Source organism: Ambystoma mexicanum, chromosome 5q, assembly GCF_040938575.1.
Source record: "Ambystoma mexicanum isolate Mex_15411 chromosome 5q, UKY_AmexF1_1, whole genome shotgun sequence".
NCBI classification, from domain to species: Eukaryota; Metazoa; Chordata; class Amphibia; order Caudata; family Ambystomatidae; genus Ambystoma; species Ambystoma mexicanum.
This window is the reverse complement of record NC_090933.1, coordinates 505,116,771-505,142,264: the sequence shown is the minus strand read 5'-3', so window position 1 is coordinate 505,142,264 and position 25,494 is coordinate 505,116,771. Positions and strand designations below refer to the sequence as shown.

The 25,494-nt window shown below is 47.5% G+C and overlaps 1 protein-coding gene across 2 annotated transcripts in view; it reads left to right on the top strand.

Annotated features, from left to right (window-relative positions):
- The window catches only part of GAREM1 (GRB2 associated regulator of MAPK1 subtype 1), a 929,300-nt gene that overhangs the window by 169,447 nt on the left and 734,359 nt on the right, over positions 1 to 25,494 (top strand). Inside the window, exon 2 of one of the 2 annotated variants that reach the window (XM_069620979.1) lies at positions 13,867 to 18,150. The exons of the other annotated variant lie outside the window; for it this stretch is intronic. Coding sequence (XP_069477080.1) covers positions 13,867 to 16,340 — 2,474 coding nt within the window. The 3' untranslated portion in view covers positions 16,341 to 18,150. Of the gene's footprint in view, positions 1 to 13,866; positions 18,151 to 25,494 lie in introns of those variants that run through there. 2 annotated transcript variants of the gene reach the window in all.

The window sequence follows — 25,494 nt, the reverse complement described above, 5'->3', positions numbered from 1 at the left end:
GCTTAGCTAGCCGCACAGTCCTTGCTGGGGGAAGGCTTAGCTAGCCGCACAGTCCTTGCTCGGGGGAAGGCTTAGCTAGCCACACAGTCCTTGCTCGGGGGAAGGCTTAGCTAGCCGCACAGTCCTTGCTGGGGGAAGGCTTAGCTAGCTGCACAGTCCTTGCTGGGGGAAGGCTTAGCTGGCCGCACAGTCCTTGCTGGGGGAAGGCTTAGCTGGCCGCACAGTCCTTGGTAGGGGAAGGCTTAGCTGGCCGCACAGTCCTTGCTCGGGGGAAGGCTTAGCTAGCCGCACAGTCCTTGCTCGGGGGAAGGCTTAGCTAGCCGCACAGTCCTTGCTCGGGGGAAGGCTTAGCTAGCCGCACAGTCCTTGCTGGGGGAAGGCTTAGCTAGCCACACAGTCCTTGCTGGGGGAAGGCTTAGCTGGCCGCACAGTCCTTGCTGGGGGAAGGCTTAGCTGGCCGCACAGTCCTTGCTGGGGGAAGGCTTAGCTGGCCGCACAGTCCTTGGTAGGGGAAGGCTTAGCTAGCCGCACAGTCCTTGCTCGGGGGAAGGCTTAGCTAGCCGCACAGTCCTTGCTCGGGGGAAGGCTTAGCTAGCCGCACAGTCCTTGCTGGGGGAAGGCTTAGCTGGCCGCACAGCCCTTGGTAGGGGAAGGCTTAGCTAGCCGCACAGTCCTTGCTGGGGGAAGGCTTAGCTAGCCGCACAGTCCTTGCTCGGGGGAAGGCTTAGCTAGCCGCACAGTCCTTCGTAGGGGAAGGCTTAGCTGGCCGCACAGTCCTTGGTAGGGGAAGGCTTAGCTAGCCGCACAGTCCTTGCTGGGGGAAGGCTTAGCTAGCTGCACAGTCCTTGCTGGGGGAAGGCTTAGCTGGCCGCACAGTCCTTGCTGGGGGAAGGCTTAGCTAGCCGCACAGTCCTTGGTAGGGGAAGGCTTAGCTAGCCGCACAGTCCTTGCTGGGGGAAGGCTTAGCTAGCCGCACAGTCCTTGGTAGGGGAAGGCTTAGCTAGCCGCACAGTCCTTGCTGGGGGAAGGCTTAGCTAGCCGCACAGTCCTTGCTCGGGGGAAGGCTTAGCTAGCCGCACAGTCCTTGCTCGGGGGAAGGCTTAGCTAGCCGCACAGTCCTTGCTGGGGGAAGGCTTAGCTAGCTGCACAGTCCTTGCTGGGGGAAGGCTTAGCTGGCCGCACAGTCCTTGCTGGGGGAAGGATTAGCTAGCCGCACAGTCCTTGGTAGGGGAAGGCTTAGCTAGCCGCACAGTCCTTGCTGGGGGAAGGCTTAGCTAGCCGCACAGTCCTTGGTAGGGGAAGGCTTAGCTAGCCGCACAGTCCTTGCTGGGGGAAGGCTTAGCTAGCCGCACAGTCCTTGCTCGGGGGAAGGCTTAGCTAGCCGCACAGTCCTTCATAGGGGAAGGCTTAGCTAGCCGCACAGTCCTTGCTGGGGGAAGGCTTAGCTAGCTGCACAGTCCTTGCTGGGGGAAGGCTTAGCTAGCCGCACAGTCCTTGCTGGGGGAAGGCTTAGCTAGCAGCACAGAGATATCAAAGTTTTCTTGAAAGAAGCCTGTGGAAATGCCCATGCACATAGAGATGACATCTTATTTATTTCAAGAAAACAAACCGTTCTAATTATTAACTAAAATTAACATATAGCGCCTGGAGACTGCCCTTAGGTGGCAGCGGTGCGCAGTATAAATCGACATAACATACACGTACTAATAAAGTTGGCTAAATTGATGAGCCATTTTTTTTCAAGAGAAAAAAAAACAATTAAGACACCATAAGAAAATGTGATCTTACACTCAAGAATCAAAATCCCCTACTGTTAATCTGATTTCTTAATCTAGAATGTTGTACTGCACATAAAGAGTTACAGTTTCTCTTATGGATAAGAGACCCTCTCAGCGAACATGGTGACGCTTTCGGAGAGAAGGGCACCGGAGCGAGTCAGCTGGGGAAAAAAATGCATATGCTCACACACTTCCAGATTGAAAATCCCGAATGAGGGTGAGACGTGTTATGGGTTAGTTTGATGAATCTATGTACAAATAAAACATCCCCGTTTGACAAAAACTGTTTTCTGTTGCAAAATGACATGCTTTTTAGCTCATTTGCATACCCACACTTATATGAATATACTAAATGTCAAGTGGATTTTGGAAATAGTTATATCAACATTCTTATCTGTTTTTAGGTCTTGACGATGTGGCATAATGTGTATTTTTAGATATTTTATGTTAAGCAAATATGCAAAAAATGGTCATTGTTTTTGTTATGCAATTTTGTAATCTTAAATGCATTTCAAAAAGATTGATTATGCAAAATGTTTTATGTGTTGTCAAGGTTTTTCTTCATTGAAAAACTCAGAAAAAATAATTTAAAGAATACCCACAGTGCATTGCTCAGGGCGTGTGTGTGTCTACACATACATACACACAGTTTACCTTTGTGTATGCGCGTTGCTCCCCAAGTCCGCGAAGCAGTGCAGGTAAAAAAATCCAGACAGACCCCTCGCTCCTGAAAGAATAGGGTACTGGTCGAACCACATTGTTCCACCCCAAGTATCTGCCTGGAGATGAGATGAGATGAGAGGAGCAGGCGAGGGCAAACAGATGGCAACAACTCAAGTTACACTGAGCCTTACTACAATAAAGTACAACTCTCCTAAAATGAAACTAAATACGAAATACAAAAGTGCCACTCCAAAGCGTACAGCACAAGATCCAGCTGAAAATAAAACGGCCAATATACGAGGGCCCACAAGAGCAGCGTGCATAGTGGACTCCCGAAGGGGAAGAGCGGTGACACCCACTATCGGAAAGTTTGGAAACCAATAGACTATTCTTAGACACGCTGCACTTGTTTGAAGTTACTTGCAGTTTTCAAATGCAGTGTTTGCTTTTGTTGTCGGTGAGGAGGGACTCCTGCAAAATAGGCTCCACCAAGTTTTCCGCAGCCTGACCTTGTGCCCCTTAGCCTAGGCTAGTCTCTGAGCACCACAGATAATTGTATGTTCATGTACAACGCATCTGTCCACCTAGTTTGCACTTGGCCTGTGAACCTTTTGGTCTAAAAAGTTTTAAATGGATTTAGCTTCCATAAGCATCACCTCCTTTCCACCACTGTACATTTTTAGTTTTGGCTGTTAGAGGAGGCTTAAGAACCACTTACAAGTTAAAACGATTGCATTGGAGGGAGATGACATGCGAGTAGGGACATACAATAGGTGGGTGTTTGGTTATTTACCCTTCCATTGACTGCCCATGGTCCTGCTAATACATAGGACCATTGCCACCCACTACCAACCCCTCCCTGCCAAAGCACATCCCACTGAGATCTCTTTGAGCTCACACTATCGAGCAGTCGAATCAACCTTTTGGCCTCCCAGTGTTGCTTAAGCAGTCTTCAGATAGTTAATGCCTTAAATGCAGTTTAAATGTGCTACTAGTATAAAAAAAAAGTCTTTGTGCCTTCAGCCGCTTGATTTATATTGGTTCATTGCAGTGAAATCTTCTGAAAAGAAGCATTGGCAAAGCCAACATGTGTGGCTTCTGTAGGAATTGGAGCCACATTTGCCAGGCAATGCTATCGTATGGTTATGTTATGTTACGTTATTAGGAGTTGCACTGCTGCCATTTGCATTGTTTCCAGTCGCTCTGGCAGATCTGAAAGAGAAGGGGGTGGAAAGGGGCATTCATGGGGAGACCGCCCCAATGTAAGGTAGCTTTACTATTGTGTTGATGTGTGCATATCAGAAGTACACCGAGCTCTGCATCCAGGTCTGTTTCTAGGTGTCATGTGCTGAGAGCCCACAGGCGTTTGTGGCTAGAAGGTAGCTTTGCGTATCTGTGGTGCTGGGACGACTGGCCAGGCATTTGATGTCTGTTTATTGTAGTGATGTGGCATTCTGTGTCTGTTGGGAGGGTGATCCTACTGCCCCGAAGTGACCTATTCACATGTGGCACCTTACACATTGTCAATGAACAATATGATTCCATTGCTGGGTGCGATTGGCTTAATTGGTATGTGTTGTGTGTTTGAGTGTAGAATTGGATGCCGTTACAGAAGGGAGGCTAGTGGAGGGTGTAGGGGAGGAATGGCCACGAGGCCCTCCTCACCTACAGCTCCCTCCCCAGGTGAGGACCATGGCTCGGTGGGAGCACCCTCATGCCACCCGGGCCCAGGTGGAGGGGGGTTCACCCGCCGACGACATTGCCCACATGCACCCTGTCTTTGCATTTACCGAAACTTAAGTTAGGCCTAGACGCCATCGTGCACAGCAAACATGGTGTGAGTTCAGCACACTGTAACGAGGCCCCCACCTTTGGAGGGCCTTTCATGCATCTCTGCCGCCTCAGCAGCCCTGGCAGATCCGCTGCGAGCGCGTTCCCATGAGAAAGTCGGAGATGAGCTAAACCCGAGATGCCAACACGGCAACATTATATTAGTAACAATGTGATATTGCACCCCGTATGACCCAGACCGCAAGGCCGGGGCAACGGGGAAAAAAGCTGAAGCATCACTATCTGAAGAAGGTAGAAAATAGTTCAAGTATTGGTGTTAATGAACTACCTCTGTTTAAAATGTGAACGAACCATAAAAATGTAACGTTATATGATATCCCTCCAGGTCTGGACTAATGCTGCTATAACCACGGAGAAAGATGTTGACCAAACGTGTAACCTCTATTTGTAAAAGTGTTTTTCAATAGTATGTAGAAACTTGAACTCATATATGTTTTGAATCACCCAAAGCGGCGAGCATCAATCTCTGTAGGCCATAACCTAGATATCCCTCGTATAACGTCTAATGTACATACAATACGCACACAATGTAGTGAACATAATGTTAGGTAATGAAAAGGTACTGGAACCGACTGTATTAAAGAAATGTGTAACGAAAATGAAATATATATATATATATATGTGTGTCTGAATAACGTTAAAATGAGGCAGAACAGTATAAAACTTCTGCATTCACTGATCAGCAACGCACGAGGAAAATACCTTTGTGAGTATATGCAAGGTCATTCCCTCTCCCACCCCACCAAGCCTGCCAGATAAAAAAGCTAAGACTTGTGCTGCGCTCCCTCACCTCCCCCAACCAAGCTGGCGTTACTTCAGAGAGTCAGAGGCCCCGGCGCCGCAACCAAGGCCACAGCCCGCCACCTGTGTTATTTACAGCACGGTAATAAACCCACGGATGAACCCACTGATCTACCAGCACCCTCTCATAAATCCCCACGAACCCCCCCCCAAGAATCCTGACCCCGTGTAAGGACGACCCCCATCATTGGGACAAGACACAGAGACCCATCTATATAATAACTTCTAACGCAGCAGACAGACATGTATCACTCGGCCCAGGTCCCAGAGCCCCGTCCCGTGACCTAAAATACCGGTCAATAAGACTCAGGTAAATCTCACCCCAACCAACAACCACCAGACCTCTCACGAGGTGCATTCCTCATGTGTTGTGTTTATTTTATAAGATAAGCTAGTGAAGCGATTTATTAATGAACGTAAATGTCATTTTCTGAATAACTGTAGTGTGCATGGCCTAGGGCAAATGAGACAGGAAAGGTATTCGTTACTGTCACAGGCTGCCCCAGCACATCAACACCGCATGGATGACCTCAAGCCGGCCTGCCAGGCCCAACCCAACCCACGAGGCTGACCAGTGACGTCGTCCCGCCAAGACCAACCCCGCACCAGCAACACTTATAGTTAGTCGACACCACCCAATCCCAATTGACTTGTGCCCCCTATAGTGTTTAGGTGTTGATGACGTTTTTTGTATTAGAAATACGCCTGTCTTTGCTATTGTCAGGCAGAGCGCTCTCGTAGGTTGCAGAGTTCTTTGCATGCCTTATCCTTGGATAAACTCCCACTTACGCTCACCCGCACTCTGTCTTGGTCTTATTCCCACTACGGGAGAGTCCCTTATTGTCTCTCATTGCGGGGAGGATCGTGCTGAATTGGGGGCGCTTCCTTTCAGTGGTGACCCCGATAGCGTGATATCTCCAAACTATTTTTCCTAACTCCTTCTTAAACGACCCCCTTGTGGCACGAGAATCTCCGGTCGAGAAGGGATACGCACGGTGAGCCGTCTCCGGGAGGCCGCCCGCCAACGGCGACCGGCACAATAAGAAGTGCGCACTCAATGAGAAAGGGTACGGGATCCCGATTGGAAAAAAATCCCCTTTGAGTGCCGCTCGCCGGAGCCAGGGGCTGACCGTTGAGTTACCGGTGACGCCGCCTGGACGGACCCAGTTTCGGAGAGTATCGGTTCAAGACGGGCACGTGAGTACCGAGTGCGAGTGATCGTCAAGGGGAAAAGAAAGGGAATTGGGAATAACAGAACGGGGACAGGTAGAGGAGAAGAATATCGGGGGTCTACTACAGACGGGTCTTGAAATTTTCTTTATTCTTTCTTTTGCATATGGCCATTAGGAGTAAGAAATAAGTGACGTGGTAGAAGTGACGGAAACCTAGCTCCGAGAGGGGGTGGAAGGCGGCGCCGCATAGTACTATCTAAATTAGTACTGGGAATATATGAAGAAGTGAGAAATAAGTTATTGGTGTCTAGCAAAAGGAGACACCGGGAATATTTTTTAGTGATTGTGCTCTCTCTCTCTATTTTCTTGTTTTTCCATTTCCACGGGGTAGGGGGCGAAAATGAGAAGGGTATAAAGAAGTTAGAACATCTTAAAAAGCGGGGACTCAGTAGTGGCACGTACAGACGTGAACACAGTAACCTTAGCAGGAAAACAGGGACAGCTGGTTAGGGAGGAAAGGGAGGAGAAAGACAAAGAGTGTGAGTGGAAAGCATTGTGAAGGGTGCGCGCACCGTACGAGTGTGAGAGACGAACGGGTGGCCGCGAGGTGGTGTCAGAGAGTGTGGCCATAACCAGTACTTGATCAATTACAAGTGAGATCACATAAGAGTGCCTGGGAATGGGAAGGAGATGAGATATGGTGAGTGAGAAGAGATTTGTGCAGTGAATAACGGTGGGTGATAATTTTAAGAGGTCCGCTCTTGTCTGTGCCATAAAGAAATACATACGCATATTTACAGCTAATAAAAGGTAACGAAAGCGAACAAGGTAGCGCTAGCGATTTAAAGGATGGGGGCTGAAACTCCCTTGTCACACATTTGCAAGAGCTTGCCGGGATATGCTGAACGCATAAATAAATATCATGATCAATGGTTAACAGAATTGAAAGGGGAGGGGTTGCCCCAGATTTGGCCAGAAGGAGGGTCTTTTGACAAAAGCGTTCTTGATATGGTATGTACATGTATTCGCCTTAAGTATAAGGGAAAAAAATGGCAGAACAGGAAGGAGATATTAGATCTTTGGAGATTGTTTGAGGAAGTACCCCCACCCAAAGCTCCAGCTCCAAATATTGATTTACCCTCCACCACAGACAATCCACTAATGATCCCGCGAGAGGAAAAGGAACAGTTAAGTACAGAACAGCCTGCGGAAGTGGTTATGTTGTACCCAATATTACCTAAACCAGCCCCTGCAACAGGATATAGCGACCCGATTTATGTGCCTCCCCCTTCAACCAGCACGCCACAAAGACCAACTGCACCCCCACCATACGAAAACACTAGAGAGCACACCCAGGGAGGCACACAGAGAGTGGACATAGAGAAGTTAACGAGTGACTTAGAGTCGAGGCTTACAGTGGCACGAGATGAGCTCTCAAGAATAAAAGACATATGTGAACGCACAGCGTGCGCCCCCACACAATCTGGACGCACGTCTAGAGCGTCGAGCGAAAGTAGACAAATTGAGGAAGGATGGAAAAAGGGGGAAATACTGTTCAGAATTGAGGAAGAACCGACCAGGATAATAGAAGTAGGGACAGCAGAAGGAAGCATTGGTGATGTCTCGAGAGAGAGAGGGATCAGAGAGGATTTGTTATGTGATGTCAGAGGAGGGGGGGATGAGAGTGATAGATTGAGCATGGCAGTAGGAGGAGAAGGCGAGGAGCTAGATGGGGCATGTTCACTGGGGACTATAGAGGATGAATGGATAGGACGACTAAGAAATAGGGTGGGGAAGATGGCGTCATTAGAGTCAGCAGTGACTAAGGAAAAGGAAGCTGCAACGGCAAAAGGGAAATTACAACTACCATTACTCCACAGGGGAGGTGGGAGGCCGAACTATATACCGTGGGCTCAGATGGACAAGGCTAACTTAATGAAATTACTACCACAGCTGTCAGGAGGGGCAAGCAAGTGGATATATGCATTTGAAAAACATACCGCGGGTATACCGCTGGCAGTAGGCGATGTGAAAAGCCTACTAGTGTCCTCAGTAGGGGATCAGGCAGACAGAGTGTGGGCTAAAGCGGGTTTTCCAGCTGTAACTTTGGAGTGTGATCGCCATGATGGGGCTTCTTTTAACACCGTGCGAGCAAGGGTGTGGGACGCACTGCGGGAAACTTTCCCAGATACCCCTGATCTGCAGTCAGTAATGCAATGTACCATGAATGATGGGGAGGACGCTATGGATTACATTCTCCGGGTGCAGGAGATGTGGAGAGCGGAAACGGGTACGCCCTGGCACCAATCCACGTCTCTATTTTACTTCATCATTAAAAGAGGGCTCCCAAAGGAAGTGCAAAAGGCACTAGATAAAATAGCAGGTGTTGAGGCAAAAGGCTGGCCGGAGATCCAAAGCATAATAGTACACCATTGTAAAAGGATCAAAGAAAGAGAGAGGGAAGTAGCACAGAAAAGGTTGGCGGACGAGGCGAAGTTGGTGCAATCAAAATTGGTGAAGGTCGCAGCAGCGGTAGCGGGACTCCCACTCATACGGGAGGGAGAGGAAGGAGAGGAGGGGCAAATAGCAATACAAGGAAGAATAGCAGCGAATTGGGCAGGACAAGGGCAACGACAGTGGACAGAGCAGGAGCAGAACGGAGGTCCAACGTGGCAAGAGTGGGCCCCAAGAGGAGGAAGAGGTGGGTACAGGGGGCGAAGAGGAGGACAAGGGTATGGAGGAATGGGAGGAAATGGGTGGCAGGGTCCCAGAGGTCCACAGGGGAGCTGTTGGAATTGTGGGAGATGGGGGCATTACTCAAGGGAATGTAGGAGCAGACAAAACAACGGTTTCCAAGAGATAGAACAGTACGGACACCCCCATCCAGGAAGCCCCTACGGCCTCCCCATGGGACAATACCAGCAACCAGACAATGTAGTACAAAGGAGTAACGCACAACTACACGGACATCAATACCGAACACAAACCAGCCCACAGAATAATGACAATGTGCACTACACGCCTGGTAATACTTTCGCCACAGGAGCTAATGGGGCACCAGCCCCCGCACCTTACAGTGGAGTGTCAGTAGTTTCGGGGAATATTTTCGATCAAGGGGGGGCAATGAGACACCCCGCATAGGACAGCCCACAGAGAGCACTTGCGTGTCCAGTACTGTCTACGACCCACAATGCATCAGAGGAACCATTGATAGGAGCGCAGATAGGAGACAAGCAATTCATATTCATGGTGGATTCGGGAGCGGAGAAATCATGCATTAGAGAGGGCCGGTTCCCGTTATCTAATAGAACGTTAGAGACGCAGGGGTTCTCTGGGGCTGTAATTGAAGTTCCTTACACAGAGGTATTGGATGTGACAGTGGGGGGTAAAACAGTGAAAGCACCCTTACTGTACTATGAAAACTCTCCCATCAACTTACTGGGGAGAGATCTCTTGAGCAAACTAAACATGACCATATCATTCACAGGGAGCGGCATCGTATGTTCAACGCCAGGCATATGCCCCCTCCGTATATTAGCAGTAATACACGGCCACACAACAATAAAAGAGATCAGAGGGGTACCAAGAAATGAGGAGATGTTTGTTGAAGGCATGAGAACATTGGCTCTCATAGTACCAGAACTAAAAAGGGTGGAGTGGAGAATACCAGCAGAATTCCTTTTTCGTCCCATAGCAAGCCCTGACACTGCTCTTGGGGAAGTACTATCATTGGATTTGCATGCAATACATGTATCAGCAAACAGAATATGCGTGATTGGTATTGACATGGAAGGGTGTGAGTGGCGGACAGTATTGTGTACAAATGCAAATATCCCCCTGAGAGAGCTCTCGGACGAGGAGCTATTTTCTGACACTGAGGGAGATGGTGAAGTAGTGATGGAACTGGCAATGCCCTGCGACATCGTAGTTACAGCCAGACAAACTAAAGTTGAACTAATGGCGGTAGTAGGAGCACCGCATACATTTTTTGATGAAGAGATGGGTTCAGTACCCGCTAACTTATGGACTAATGGCCCCCACGATGTAGGGTTGCTACATGAAGTTCAGCCTGTGGTGATAAAAGTAAAACAAGGAGCAATACTACCCCGGGTGAAACAATATCCACTGTCGCGAGAAGCAGAAGAAGGGATCAGAGAGACAATAGAAGCACTGCTAGCACAGGGTATAATAGTGCCCTCAAACTCCCCATGCAACACATGCATTTACCCAATCAAAAAAGCGAAGGGGGGTTCATGGAGGATGATACAAGATTTACGCCCATTGAACGATGTGGTAATGAAGGAGTTCCCTTTAGTCCCGAACCCGGCGACAATACTGTGCAACATTCCAAAAATAGCATCACACTTCACAGTAATTGACTTAAAAAATGCATTCTTTTCGATTCCCTTGGCAGAAGAGAGCAGGTACTTGACAGCATTTACATTGGGAGGAAGGAGGTTCGAACACTGCAGACTACCACAAGGATATTGCGAGAGCCCAAGCATATTTAATAGGGTACTACATGAAGATCTGGGGAATTTGTCTGTAGAAAGCACAGTGATTCAGTACGTTGATGATTTATTGGTTTGTGCACAGGCTGAGGAAGAATGCAGACAGGACTGGATAACACTCTTGACATTATTGGCAAATAAGGGGTACAAGGTGGACAAGGGGAAGTTACAATACTGTCTGACGGAGGTCCTATACTTGGGTCAGTTGATATCAAAGGATGGCAAGCGAATTATACCAGACAGGGCACAGGCGATTAGAACAATTGGGGAGCCCAAAACAGTAAAAGAGATGCAGAAATTTCTGGGTATGTGTAACTATTGCCGAGCATGGATATTGGACTATGCGGCGTACACAAGGCCCCTGCTACAGGCACTGAAAGAAGCACAACAAGAACACAAACACATAGAATGGACAGAGGTGACGAACACAGCATTTAACTCACTAAAAGAGCTGATATCAAGCGCTCCAGTACTAGCAAACCGAGATTATGGGCGCGAGTTCTTCTTATTTTCACACTGCAAAGGAACATTGATGACAGCAGTACTGACACAGAAAACATCCTTAGGGCACAAACCACTAGCTTACTACAGCGGCACCCTAGACGCAGTAATGCAAGGTCATTTCGCGTGCGAGCAATCCCTAGCTGCAGCCGCGTTCGCAATTGAAAAAAGTGCCACGATAGTAATGGGCTGCCCGGTGACACTGTTCGTGGAACACTCACTTTTTGCAATATTAGAGCGAACAAAGAGCACATTGACAACACAACGCGCCACAGCATATGAGATAATACTGTCCAGCGCTAACATCCATATAGTAAGATGTAAAACAGTGAACCCAGCCACATTCATCACAGAGGCATGCACCATAGAGGACATGCAAAACCACAACTGCGCCACGTACACAGGTGACGAAAGTAAGGATCAAGTGATTTTTGAAAATGCCCTGACCGAGGGTGAGGTGTATTTTGTGGACGGGTCAGCATCAATAGACATGGAGACAGGAGAAAAGCATGTGGGTATGGCAGTGGTACGATTAGAGGAAGATGAATATGAGATACTAGTACAACACCGCCTCCCATCACACTATTCAGCGCAAGCAGCAGAACTAATAGCGCTAATAGAAGCATTGCATGCCGCCAAGGGGTGCGCAGTGACCATATATACAGACTCAGCATACATGACAACAACAGTTCACGGCGGGTTGGCCCGGTGGGGGCGGAGAGGGTTCCGACGAGCAGACGGAACGCCAGTCCAGCATGCAGAATTATTGAAAGAACTGATTGAGGCCCTGCAAGACCCCACGGCAGTGGCCATCGTAAAATGTCAAGCTCATACCACCAATACAGATTTTGTATCTTTGGGGAACGCGGCAGCAGACGCCGCTGCCAAAGCAGCTTCATATCTACAAAAAGGTGAAATAGGAGAGTACATGTTGCACCACACAGCAAGCCAAGAAGTCCCCACAGGATACAACATGATGTCCACACAGGAGATAATAGAGCTGCAAGAGGGAGCTAGTGCAGAGGAAAAATTGCTGTGGACTAAGAGAGGATGCAGCAAATCACCGACTGATTTATTGTGGCGACAAGAGAGTTCAGGAAAAGTGGTAATGCCAATCACGCTGTTAGAAATAGCATTTCAACAACTACACTTTCCTGCACACAACACAAAGAAACACATAATGGCAGAGATACAAGAAGATTGGTTTACACCTTGCCTCCAGGAACACGTCACAAGGTTAGCTCTAGAATGCACGGCATGTCAAATTTACAACTCAGGTATGACATTGCGTACACTAAGGGGTACGATACCAAAACCAAGTGGCCCATTCAGAGAGCTCCACATTGATTATGTAGACATGGGAGAAAGGTGTAACGGGGCTCGATACATGATTGTGGTTGTATGTCCATTTTCGAGGTGGGTGGAGGCAAGCCCTTGTGCCCGCCCTGACGCGAAGGGCGCCGCGAAGTTCCTAGTGCGGGAAGTGTTTCCGCGCTGGGGAATTTGCGACGTTATTGGCTCAGATAACGGGACGCATTTTGTTAATGAACTCTTTAAAGAAGTGACTACATTATTGGGAATAAAGCACAAATTATGTTCGATTTATCATCCTCAAAGTAATGGCGTCGTAGAAAAGATAAACGGCCTGTTAAAAAGCAGATTATCAAAACTTTGTTTTTCCCTTAAAAAGACTTGGATGTACTGCCTGCCTTTGGCCTTGTTTGAGCTACGAAACCAGCCAAGTAAGGATCACCATTTGTCCCCGCACGAGATCGTCACGGGAAGAAGAATGCACACAGCGCATTCGCCTCTCCGTGAGCGTTCTGATGCACACAGAAGCGCAGCCATATTGGGGGAGGAGTTCACAGAATACCTGCGAAAATTGACACGGGCAGCGCGCGTAATTTCAAAGCAACTAGCCCCCCCCTCGACAAGAGAGGAGGGGAACGCGACTGAACCAAACGGTTTGCCTGAAAAACCACTACAGCTAATGCCTGGGGACCTTATATATGTTAGAAGTTTTGTGCGGAGGTGGAACGCACCACGCTTCCATGGCCCCTATGAGGTAGTGTTTTGCACGCCTACAGCAGTAAAGGTTAAGGGCCTGCGATATTGGGTGCATTTGACAGATGTACGTAAAGCTTACAGCGCTGCGGAGAGTGAGGTGCAGGATGAGGCACAGGCAACAGCGGACGATGAAGTTGTGCGGAATGAATGATTTGAATTTTGTGTGCTTCATGAGATGAACAGTGAACACAATTAGCGCGCAACAAATGTCCTGGACTAAAACATGTACACATGTATATGTAAATTTTCTTTTTACAATTTTTGAAAGTTTTGCGTGGGGTTCTTTTTTTTCCTTCCTGTACTATTTAAGATGTTTTTTATTATTGTTGTTTTTAAAAATGTCATGTTTTTTTTTATTATTTATATATATATATATAGTAAGTTACGAATAATATTGACTGAAAGCTACCTTGTCTGTCAACAAACCCCCTTCCTCACCCAACCCTATATTTTATCACCGAAACGTTACAATGTGGAAATGCTTACATGTTTGTATTTAATGAACTTTTGTGTCTCAAACAGGATTTATCATGGCATCAAATGGGCAGCCTGCAACTAATAGATATGTTAGATTTAGAGAAATGTTAGTGGCTAGATTAACATATTCATTTGAATGTGGTTTATCAATGTGTGCTATCGTGTTCTTCATCTCAATGTTTTGTCTGGTGTTACACTGGATTATAGCGTTCATCTCTACCGAGATGAACGAGGGGGGAGGGGGGAACAACACCACCCTTGCTCCTGGAACGAAAACAATTCCGACTGTAGGTATCAAAGAAGGTGATTTCTTGATCTGGGATGGATCACACTTTGTGTGGGGATACTATACTACACCACCCACTGCTGTCCTCTCACAATGGAGAACCAAAAATGTAGATAATGACACAATGTCCCAACCTGGAACATACAACAACCACACGATCCCTCCCGCCCCAATTTCAAACAACGATCTCTTGTTTATTAATGAGGATGGAAAAGTGATTATGATGACAGAACACACGTCCCTATATGAAGAATTAGAAAAGGGGGGTGGGAGGGAGGAAGGGGGGCCTGGTTCTTCACCTCCTATAACGAGAAGGTACAGAAGAAGGGAGAAAAGTAGGCGGAGAAGAGAGACTGGTGGAAAAGGGTATGATGAGTATTATGGGCTAGGGTTAGACAAAATGGAAGACCCACGACACCCTCACCAAGCAAATAAATGGTATGCAGATATGAGCACAACAGCTAAACAAACAACCAATGAGAGCTGTTATGTCTGCTCACTTATCCCCCATGCATCAGGCACACCTAAAGTATTGTTGCCACGAGAATTGCCCATTGTGGATGCCCAATGTCTCCTTCATCTCACGCTGTGTAGAATAAAGAACACTTTCCAAGCACACGATGTCTCTTTCAGAATGGTACAGAACAACAAAACGTGCTATTCGCAAGCGTCTGGAGTGATCTGCCTTAAAGAACCTTTCTTTGCAATACAAGGGACACTGTTTTCCGAAAGCAAATGGAAAGACGAAGAAGTGCTGTGCAAGGCAGAAGCACTGAAGGGTGTTCAACCGGAAAAGTTGCGGTGGATGGAAAGAACGTGCTTGCCAATATGGAAAGAACACATCCCTAAATTAACATGGGTAACAGCGATGGAAAAACCCTTTAAGCTACAAAGTGAAATACAAAACAAACTATGTTTCAAGGGAGAAGGAAAAATGGCAATAGGAACGAACAAGAACTGTAACAAAACTCTCACCATCCCAGATATGAAAAAAGGAACAGCAGCACTAATGGACACCTACTGGGTATGCGGGAACAAGGCGTACCTGCACCTTCCCCAATCATGGAGTGGTAGCTGCTCAATGGCCACTTTGCATTCAACACTAATGGTGATTCCTGAAAGCCATATTGACAGAAGTAACACGATGAACGAAGGCTTGAACCAGAATGCAGCGTCTCCAACTACACAAGCGCACCTTTATGTCCTGTCCTCCGGAGGGAAAGGAGAAGAGCTCTCAAGGAACAAGCGAGCCTCGAACTACATATCACAAGCATCATCTGATTTATTGGCACAGATCCCAGACAAGTATCGCCTGTTCAGCTCCGTGGAAACATTCTTTGCTTCACTAGTATCAAGTGTCCAAGCAAGAGCAAATGCAAAATGGCTCCAGATCACACGGTGGGAACTGATCCAGTTGGCCAATGACACTGAAGAAGGGTTCAACATAATAAAGGTGGAACTACGAGCTCTGCGATTAATGACCATGCAAAACAGGTATGTCCTAGACCTGTTAACAGCAATCGATGGAGGTGTTTGCCGAAAAATAGGAAGTGCATGCTGCACGTTCGTACCTTCTGAAGACGCAGAAAATGGGTCCCTGTCCCACGTTATTGAAGCAGTACATAACCTGGGCGAGAAGATGAAAATGGAAGGTGGAGCTGAGGATAGCTCGTGGTTCGACAATATCTTCTCCTGGGTTCCCTCATGGCTTGGAGTGACAATGAAGTTCCTGATACCAATAGTGGTGATCATCCTTGTGATGTTCTGCCTGTGCCAGGTGGGCCTCCGATGTTGTGCTAATGCAGTCCCTAACGGTGCAATGATGATGGTGACAATGGGCAACTCCGGTGGTACAATTAAAGCAACACAAGAAGTACATGTGCAGACAGGAACAGACAACACCCCCAGGTACCAGTTAGTGCCTATGTGCCGTGACAAGTACATAGTAGATAAGCTATGGCACACCACGATTAAAGAACCACGAGACGTAGAACTGGAATGGTATGAGGAGGTCTGGGTAGATCTGGAAGAGACCGGCGACTGTATATATTTGACATGTACACCAGACGAGTATGCTAGGAGAGGTGAGAGCTTAAGGGGGGTGTGCAGAGCATGGATGCCTATAAAAGGAAGCCCTGCATGGGATGGTGCAGTGTTAGAAGAACAAGAATGTAGAAGATTAGAAGAGCTAAAGAAATTCGTTACTTTAAGTAACGAAAGGGGGGAAATGTAGGGGAGGAATGGCCACGAGGCCCTCCTCACCTACAGCTCCCTCCCCAGGTGAGGACCATGGCTCGGTGGGAGCACCCTCATGCCACCCGGGCCCAGGTGGAGGGGGGTTCACCCGCCGACGACATTGCCCACATGCACCCTGTCTTTGCATTTACCGAAACTTAAGTTAGGCCTAGACGCCATCGTGCACAGCAAACATGGTGTGAGTTCAGCACACTGTAACGAGGCCCCCACCTTTGGAGGGCCTTTCATGCATCTCTGCCGCCTCAGCAGCCCTGGCAGATCCGCTGCGAGCGCGTTCCCATGAGAAAGTCGGAGATGAGCTAAACCCGAGATGCCAACACGGCAACATTATATTAGTAACAATGTGATATTGCACCCCGTATGACCCAGACCGCAAGGCCGGGGCAACGGGGAAAAAAGCTGAAGCATCACTATCTGAAGAAGGTAGAAAATAGTTCAAGTATTGGTGTTAATGAACTACCTCTGTTTAAAATGTGAACGAACCATAAAAATGTAACGTTATATGATATCCCTCCAGGTCTGGACTAATGCTGCTATAACCACGGAGAAAGATGTTGACCAAACGTGTAACCTCTATTTGTAAAAGTGTTTTTCAATAGTATGTAGAAACTTGAACTCATATATGTTTTGAATCACCCAAAGCGGCGAGCATCAATCTCTGTAGGCCATAACCTAGATATCCCTCGTATAACGTCTAATGTACATACAATACGCACACAATGTAGTGAACATAATGTTAGGTAATGAAAAGGTACTGGAACCGACTGTATTAAAGAAATGTGTAACGAAAATGAAATATATATATATATATATGTGTGTCTGAATAACGTTAAAATGAGGCAGAACAGTATAAAACTTCTGCATTCACTGATCAGCAACGCACGAGGAAAATACCTTTGTGAGTATATGCAAGGTCATTCCCTCTCCCACCCCACCAAGCCTGCCAGATAAAAAAGCTAAGACTTGTGCTGCGCTCCCTCACCTCCCCCAACCAAGCTGGCGTTACTTCAGAGAGTCAGAGGCCCCGGCGCCGCAACCAAGGCCACAGCCCGCCACCTGTGTTATTTACAGCACGGTAATAAACCCACGGATGAACCCACTGATCTACCAGCACCCTCTCATAAATCCCCACGAACCCCCCCCCAAGAATCCTGACCCCGTGTAAGGACGACCCCCATCATTGGGACAAGACACAGAGACCCATCTATATAATAACTTCTAACGCAGCAGACAGACATGTATCACTCGGCCCAGGTCCCAGAGCCCCGTCCCGTGACCTAAAATACCGGTCAATAAGACTCAGGTAAATCTCACCCCAACCAACAACCACCAGACCTCTCACGAGGTGCATTCCTCATGTGTTGTGTTTATTTTATAAGATAAGCTAGTGAAGCGATTTATTAATGAACGTAAATGTCATTTTCTGAATAACTGTAGTGTGCATGGCCTAGGGCAAATGAGACAGGAAAGGTATTCGTTACTGTCACAGGCTGCCCCAGCACATCAACACCGCATGGATGACCTCAAGCCGGCCTGCCAGGCCCAACCCAACCCACGAGGCTGACCAGTGACGTCGTCCCGCCAAGACCAACCCCGCACCAGCAACACTTATAGTTAGTCGACACCACCCAATCCCAATTGACTTGTGCCCCCTATAGTGTTTAGGTGTTGATGACGTTTTTTGTATTAGAAATACGCCTGTCTTTGCTATTGTCAGGCAGAGCGCTCTCGTAGGTTGCAGAGTTCTTTGCATGCCTTATCCTTGGATAAACTCCCACTTACGCTCACCCGCACTCTGTCTTGGTCTTATTCCCACTACGGGAGAGTCCCTTATTGTCTCTCATTGCGGGGAGGATCGTGCTGAATTGGGGGCGCTTCCTTTCAAGGGCCTGGTTGGCAACTCAGAACATCCGTCCGGTGTGGCCATGGTGGCGTCAAAGAAGGGCTGCCCCTTGAGCAACGTCTCAGTTCTTGTGCCCTTCGAGTAAGGATCTTGAGAGTGTATGTCCTGGGGGACACGTGTGTGAGGTGGTATCTTTGGCAGTGAGCAGTGCAAAGGGGCTGGCACTGGTTGAGAATTGGAGAAGATGGGCAGGAGTGGAAACATAAGGAGCATCCAGCACTGGGCAACAAGTAGCCAGAGGGTGAGCGTAGTTTACAAGTGAGTGACGTATTCCAGTGAGGGCAGAGTCATGGTGGTAGGTCTAGGTAATTGCACCATTGCCCAGCGTTTGGCATCTTATGGCCAAGTAGCACCATTATGGCAGGGCCTATAAAATGCATAATCTCTCATAGGCATGCCCAGGGAATGGCCTGGGGTGGCACGTGCTACCTCTGGAATCTGATTGGCCACCACAGGTGCCACCCCATTATCCTATTCAGGCACGTCTGCGTGCATGCGCACCTCATGCCACCCCTGCATAAGTCGGTGCCCACTTGAGTCACTCCAGTCAAAAGTCTGGGCAAGCCACTGTAACCCATGCCTACACAAATGCCAACACTGTGGGCTTTGCCAAGTCTTGTTTAATTAAATGTTGTCCTTTCCTGAAGTGGTTGGAGCACATTTAGAACTGATGTCCAGTTTGCACACGCTTTGCCTACTGTACGTCCATGCTTCATTTAACCATGGCTTTAAGCGGGATAAGAAATCGAGGGGGGTCCCTCATTTGGGGGCAGGCTTGTGGGATGAGAGTGGCCTTAAAAAAGTACACCAACCATAGTAAGGTATGCAAACAAATATATAAATGCATGTTAGTATTTATATATTTATCTGCGCACCTTACCATGGTTTGTGTAGTATGCAATCCATGTTTTATAAACATAGAAATATGTAACCTATTTCTATGTGTATAAAAGATGTCGTGAAAAGTACACAAACCATAGTAAGGTACACACATAAATATATAAATGCATACATTTATATATTTGTTAGCGTGCCCTACTCTGGTTTGTGTACTTCAAAATGGCTTGGAAAAAAGTACGCACACACATATATGGTGGGCACACAAATATGTAACATTTATATATTTGTATGCGTACCTTTATGGTTTGTGTACTTTTTTTTTCAAGCCATCTTCTTAAAACATTTCTATGTTTATAAAAGATTGCTTCAAATGTACACAATTCAGTCCATCTTTTATAAAGCTTTGCTGATGGACAAAGCCTGAGGCGTCTTTGTCGGTCTGGAGTATCACTATAAAAGATAACTTGAATTGAGGACAGTAACTTCCTCTGATGCGCCCCCACCCCCTCCCCCTGCTTGAGGGGTCATCAGAGGAAGTTACAGTGACTAACAGAAGTGCCAGCCAGCATGTTTTTTGGCAGGGCTCAACCCCACTTTTAGAAGACTGCTGGGGCTGGCCCCGTCCCACTTAAAGCACTACCCCAGAACATTTCAATGATAAATGGCCCGAACCAGATGAAGCACATTCTGCCCCCCAGCTCATCCACTGCTCCCGATAAATTGGCGCTGAGGCTGCGTGCTCAGCAAGCTGCTTTACCGAACAGTTGGGTTGCAGGAGGCTGCCAATCGCCTGTCTCCACTGCTGGGAAAATCGGCGCGTGGGAAGCGCTTCCTCCCTCGAAGCACATGTCCTTCCCATCCCAGTCTGTCAGGTTTCTATGGAAATTTGGCGCTGCGACGCTAATGGAAGTACTTTATGAAAAACATCCCTCTACCAGCCCAGGGTGGTAAATGGTGCAAACCGGGGTTTGCTTGTCGATTCCAGCAACGGCAGACGGCATAAGGCGGGGATGCCTCAGCGTTGGGCACAGAAAGTTATTTTGGCGCGCATGACAGCAGCTGGTATTTTGCGTGTTATTTGTATCTTTCGCTGGTTAGGCCCGAATAGTCTGCCTCGTGCATTATTGTTCAATTATTAAGTAAGCTTCTCAAGAGCTCTTTGGATGCTGCAAACTCAAAGCTGTGTTATTGGTTCCTTTTCAGCGCTCAACTTGCATTTTGAAGCCAAATGTAAAGTTAAAATATTGGAAGTGCGGTTGCAGTATTTATTTGTATTAGTTGACAGACGAGAAAAGTAACTTCATTGTTAAACATTTTCTTAAACGCATTTATTAAAATTCAGTCTGTGTTAAAGCGGTTTGGCATAAAATGTTGAATCGAGTGTTGGCTGTATTTACTCTGTCTGGTAGCAAATGTCAGGACAGAGCTGTGCGGACGGTTTCAATGACTACCATGGGGCGCACGATTGAAATCAGAGGTGTTACCCAGTTGGGAGAAATATGCAGGGGTCAAAGTGGGGGCCCGGGGGGGACTAAAGGATACGATCAGTGGAAGAAGGAGTACCGAAAAAAGTAGTGGATCAGTGGTCTCGGCAGGGAAGAGGGGAGGTGGGGGCATAGTGTAACATGTGATGAGTGTTGCGGCCAGGGCATTGCAATAGTCTAAGCAACTAGTAACTAAGGCCCCTATTACAACTTTACACTTGCACAGGACAAGAATGGACGCAGTCTCTATACAGAATGGTGAATGTGGTCGTAAAAAGTAGAGGAAGGGTAAACAGAAAAAAATTAAAGTAGTGGAACACCGCTCCCGACCGTTCCCGCTCACTTCGATCACTGGATACGATGTTACCTTCTCGGGGCAACCCGTCATCGTTCCCTTACTTTATGCGACCCACAATACCGTTCCAGGACGGCAAGGTTTTAAAAAATACTTTTTTGTATTTGATCCCCTTCGGGGACTCGGATCTGAGCCCTGTTGACATCAAGGCAGTGCAACATTGCACAGCGCTATCTCGTAGGTGCTGGAAGATAATTATTTATTTCAACGGGCTGCTTGGGATATGAAACCCATTCCCAAACAGCCAAACCGCCCAGCTTGATCGCGACCAGCGAATGAATGGCTGTGGGCAATGGGAGGGGTGTGTCTGTGGCTGGCCATGCTCTTTAAGGGGTGCGAACGGGAGGATGGTGAAGGGGAGGCTGCAGGAAGGTGCATGCTGAGTGGGGCAATGACACACTAATTGGTGTCATCATTGTGTTGTCTTCAGTTTTACTAGAACTGTTCTAAAACACAATGTTGCAGTGGAGTGGAGGCAAGGAAGGACCCAGCTATGGCATCTGAATGGGGGCAGGGGGTGACGGTGAGTATGGGGGTAGCGGGCAGGCACAGAAGGCAGGTGGGGCAGAGGGAGCATAGTACCACTATTTTCTGTTTTTTTTTACACTTCGACCACTGAAAATTTGGAAATATGGATCCCTCCGGTCCCAAACCTTTCACACTCAGCCTCGCAGGGGACAGTTCAAACATATGCTGGTTCTCCTAGGTGATAATAACGGCCACTGCCCCACCCCTCATACTGCGGGCTGCAGAAGGAGCCTTGTGAAGACACACACAACAGGGCGACCCTGGTGTCCACCTGCTGCTCCCTCATGCATAGCAAGTACTTCCTGCCCAAAGTTCTTTTATAGCCGCAGACATTTTGTAAGGGCCAGTGGAGCTGCTTAAATTGTGGAGGGATTCGATGAATGCTCATTTAAGAGGCTGCCTTTGGTTGCCTGCTGCTTGCACTTGAATTGTTTCCACTTTTATACTGCAAGTGGAATTCTTTATTGGGGAGAGCTTTGTTGAGTGATGCTTCAAAGCACATGCTTTGTTTGTTTCCATGTTTTTTTTTTTTACATTGCTGGTGTTTTTCTCTTTTACGCTCCATTTTAATGTTTTAGTAATAAAACAGCGTTGAATGAAAAGTATTTTTCCTGGGCTCCATTGTGGAATGGTCACTCAGCCTCCAAACCTTTCATCTTGGCAGCTAGCTAGTGCAGAGCAGATACAGCTCCACGGAGGGATTACATGGATATTGAAGGTTGCAGTTCACCAAGCAGCCGACAGATGTCCCCACAATGGCAAGCAGAATGTTCTTCAGCAGACCTCCCCAGGTGAATTGTGTGTCCCCCCCACCCCGCCCCCAAGAAGTGTTATTGAACACCTCTGAAAAGAGCTTTCGGAAATACTCCTCCACTCCCAGCAGACAAGGCTAAAATGTTTCTGCCTGGCCACATTCCTCCTCGACTGTTCAGACGTGACCGAAAGCGCTGTAACCTTGTTAAGCAACCATTCCATTACCAGTCCTCCTGCTTGAAGTAAATTAGCAGCTCTCACGTACTTGGCTTACACACATACCAGGATGCCGGGTCACTTACCGGCTAGCACATTAACGCACAGCTGATCTTTGTTACCGGAGGCCTTCATTCAACTCCAGCTTGTATGGAGCACCAACGGCGGACTCTTGCAGAAATAAGTTGTGGGCACATTAACAAAGTGGTTGCTAATGCAACCCTGGTGCGTTGAAATGAAATAATGAAAATATCGAAAACACTCGTTATTTTTTCATTCGTTATAAATGCTGCATACAATACATCTCTAGTGAGTTCGCTATTAACTGGGACAGACGTGCGTCAACCTACTGGAAGTACATAATGGCACACGCGCTTAACTGCTGGCGTGCACGGTGCAGTCATGTATCCTGTGCAAAGATGTAAACACAAGCGAGCCCAAGCACTTCACTTCCCAAGGAGAGGTGCAGTGAAAGCCACACAAGCTTTATTAACATAGGGAGTAAGGAGCATCTGGCAGATTTCACCAAAGTTCCGCCCCTGCAGGCCCGCTCTCCTGGGGATTTGCAAAGAGCCTCATTCTGCCCAGCAAGGCCTTCCATTCCAGTAGACAAGGTTCAGATTGCTCTGAAAGCTCACTTTCCTCCTTGACTGTTCAGATGGTGACATAAAGCATCGAAACTGTTAAAACTAAAGAGCTCAAACACAATTATTGTGTATTGGATCTCCATGCTGTGTCAAATATCGAAAGGGAGTTTAAGAAGGTGAGAAACCGAAATTTCGCATACCCACAATCCTTTGCCGGATTTCAGTTTCTTTGTCAAAAGGCTTATTTTTTTGTATTTATCTTTTTTTTAGTTTTCCAAATGAAATGTATGAATCTGTATTGACACTGTATTTTGGAATCCAATCATAAACTATGTTCTGTCACTCCACTATTGTATGATGTATTTTTCTTTCTGCTGTAGGGGGCGTCTGGCAGTGTGTAAGCATCACACAGTTCCAGATCAAACCTTAGGGGTGGATACGGAGTTTGCCCGAAGGGAGGAAACTATTCTGAATCGACTAAGGATAGGACATGCAGGTTTCCAAGGCTGGACGTTTAAGATGGGAAGAGCCACACCAGTAAACTGTGAGGAATGTGGTAGGCCTGAGACAGTGGAACACGGTTCGATGTTTGTGAAAAGTTCAGTGTTAAAGAGGGAGCGGATGAAAGCCTGGATGAGCGCGGTATAGGGATGGATGGGAGGGGAACACCTGACTTATTAAAAATAAAGAAAGGGATAGAGAACAAGCACTGCAGGTTTCACCTTCACAACACGAAGGAAACTGAGAAGTGGTAGGAGACTTAGACGCGGGCTCCGTTTCCACGAGTGAGCGATAAAGGCGAACCTCACCGGCTCGTAGCCTCGAGGTGCCACCCCAAGAAGTAGCTCAGACTGGATACGCGCTGGGAAAGACCAGACTGCAGTGGGAATTGTTATTGTTGAAGTGCCACTTTTTTGCAGGCCCTTCTTAACGGTGACCTCAGTTCATACTTCAATGAAATTGAAGGGCCATGACAAATTGGTTAGCTTGTTTCAATTCTTCTGCAAAGTGACCTATAGTAAGCCAAGCCTACAAGGGCAATGTCAGCACATGCCACACTGTCAATTTGCTCTGCAACCTGGAGGGGAGTGCCTGCATTTAGTAAAAGGCAGGGCCTGGTGCAGCGCACAGCACAGACTTGTGGCCATGGCTCTATTCAGAATGTGTCAGATTTAGTAGCTTGCTGCCATTTATACAATAGTGCAGAAACGACGGCACAAGTAGTGCAAGAACGGGTTTACTCAATACCCTGCAGTTTATAAATATGCTTCCCTAATTAGCATGCAGCTCATTAGGACAATTTCTATGCTAATTAGTGATTTGCATATTCTGGCACATAATAAATGGCGGAGCGTGTCCGCAGCTTCATTCCAATTGGTGCAGTTGTCTCCGTTTTTACATTGTTTAAATGTTAAGCATGGTTTAAGGCCGCATTCTTGCTGTGCATTGCCATCTGCGTTGGTGCAAAACGTTTTTTTAATCTGGCCCTGGTAGATGGGGAGACAATTTCCTAGCATTGCACCCCCTTTCAGCATCTGAGTGGGGGTAGGGGACCGGACAAGGCAGAACACTGCCCACATCAGAGGAGGCTGTATAGCTGTGAGCCTGTGCTGGAGCCCTCGGTTTTTCGCCGGCGAACAGCACAAAAAGGAACGGCAGACTGTGCAACGGAATATAAACTGGTTGCGAGCTGAAGTCTAGGAAAGGGATGGACCATTGAATAGTGGGGTTCACGGTGCCCTGTTACACCTGGTGGTCTTCTCTTTATCTTGGACATATAACGGATCCCTGTTTCAGATCTCTTGTTTGGAGAGTCCATATACTTACTCCATATCATGTGGCGGGAGCACAGGGCTGGCCATCATCTATTTACAGCTTCACATTTCAAGGTTTTTCAACTCTTGAAACACAAGTGGCCAGCACAGGACACCCGCTCTCCATTTTGCGTGCACTTGGTGGAAGGGGACCTGGTACTCCGTTGTTCAATATCAACAGGTTTGTGTCAGGAATACTTGGGAATAGAGGAGCACCTTCGACCACTGCATAAAATTAAAGTTGACTTTCTCTATTGCACCTGTGTGTGTGTTTATGTAGATATAGACATGTCCACAGAGGCCTTGCTATCGCCCTGGGTCTTTTGGTTGTAGCCCCAGATATAATCTCGGGGGCTACAACCAAAAGGCTAGCTAGCCCTGAGTCCTGACAGTCCCGACATTAGCGTAGTCCCAGATATTTTACAGACCTAGTAACAACCCTGCATGTCCAATAACAAGGGGTCATAAATCTGTGCGCTGTAAATGGTTGCTGGTCGCCCGTGGTACACCCTTCCACGTTAAATATGACTCGACAAGCCCGCACAAAGCGGATAGAGACCGTACTCCAGAGACCTCAAGATGGAAAGGAAAAACACAGTGGTTTGAAAAACATATATTTTTTTAGATCTCAAGCCTCGGGGAGGCAGAGTA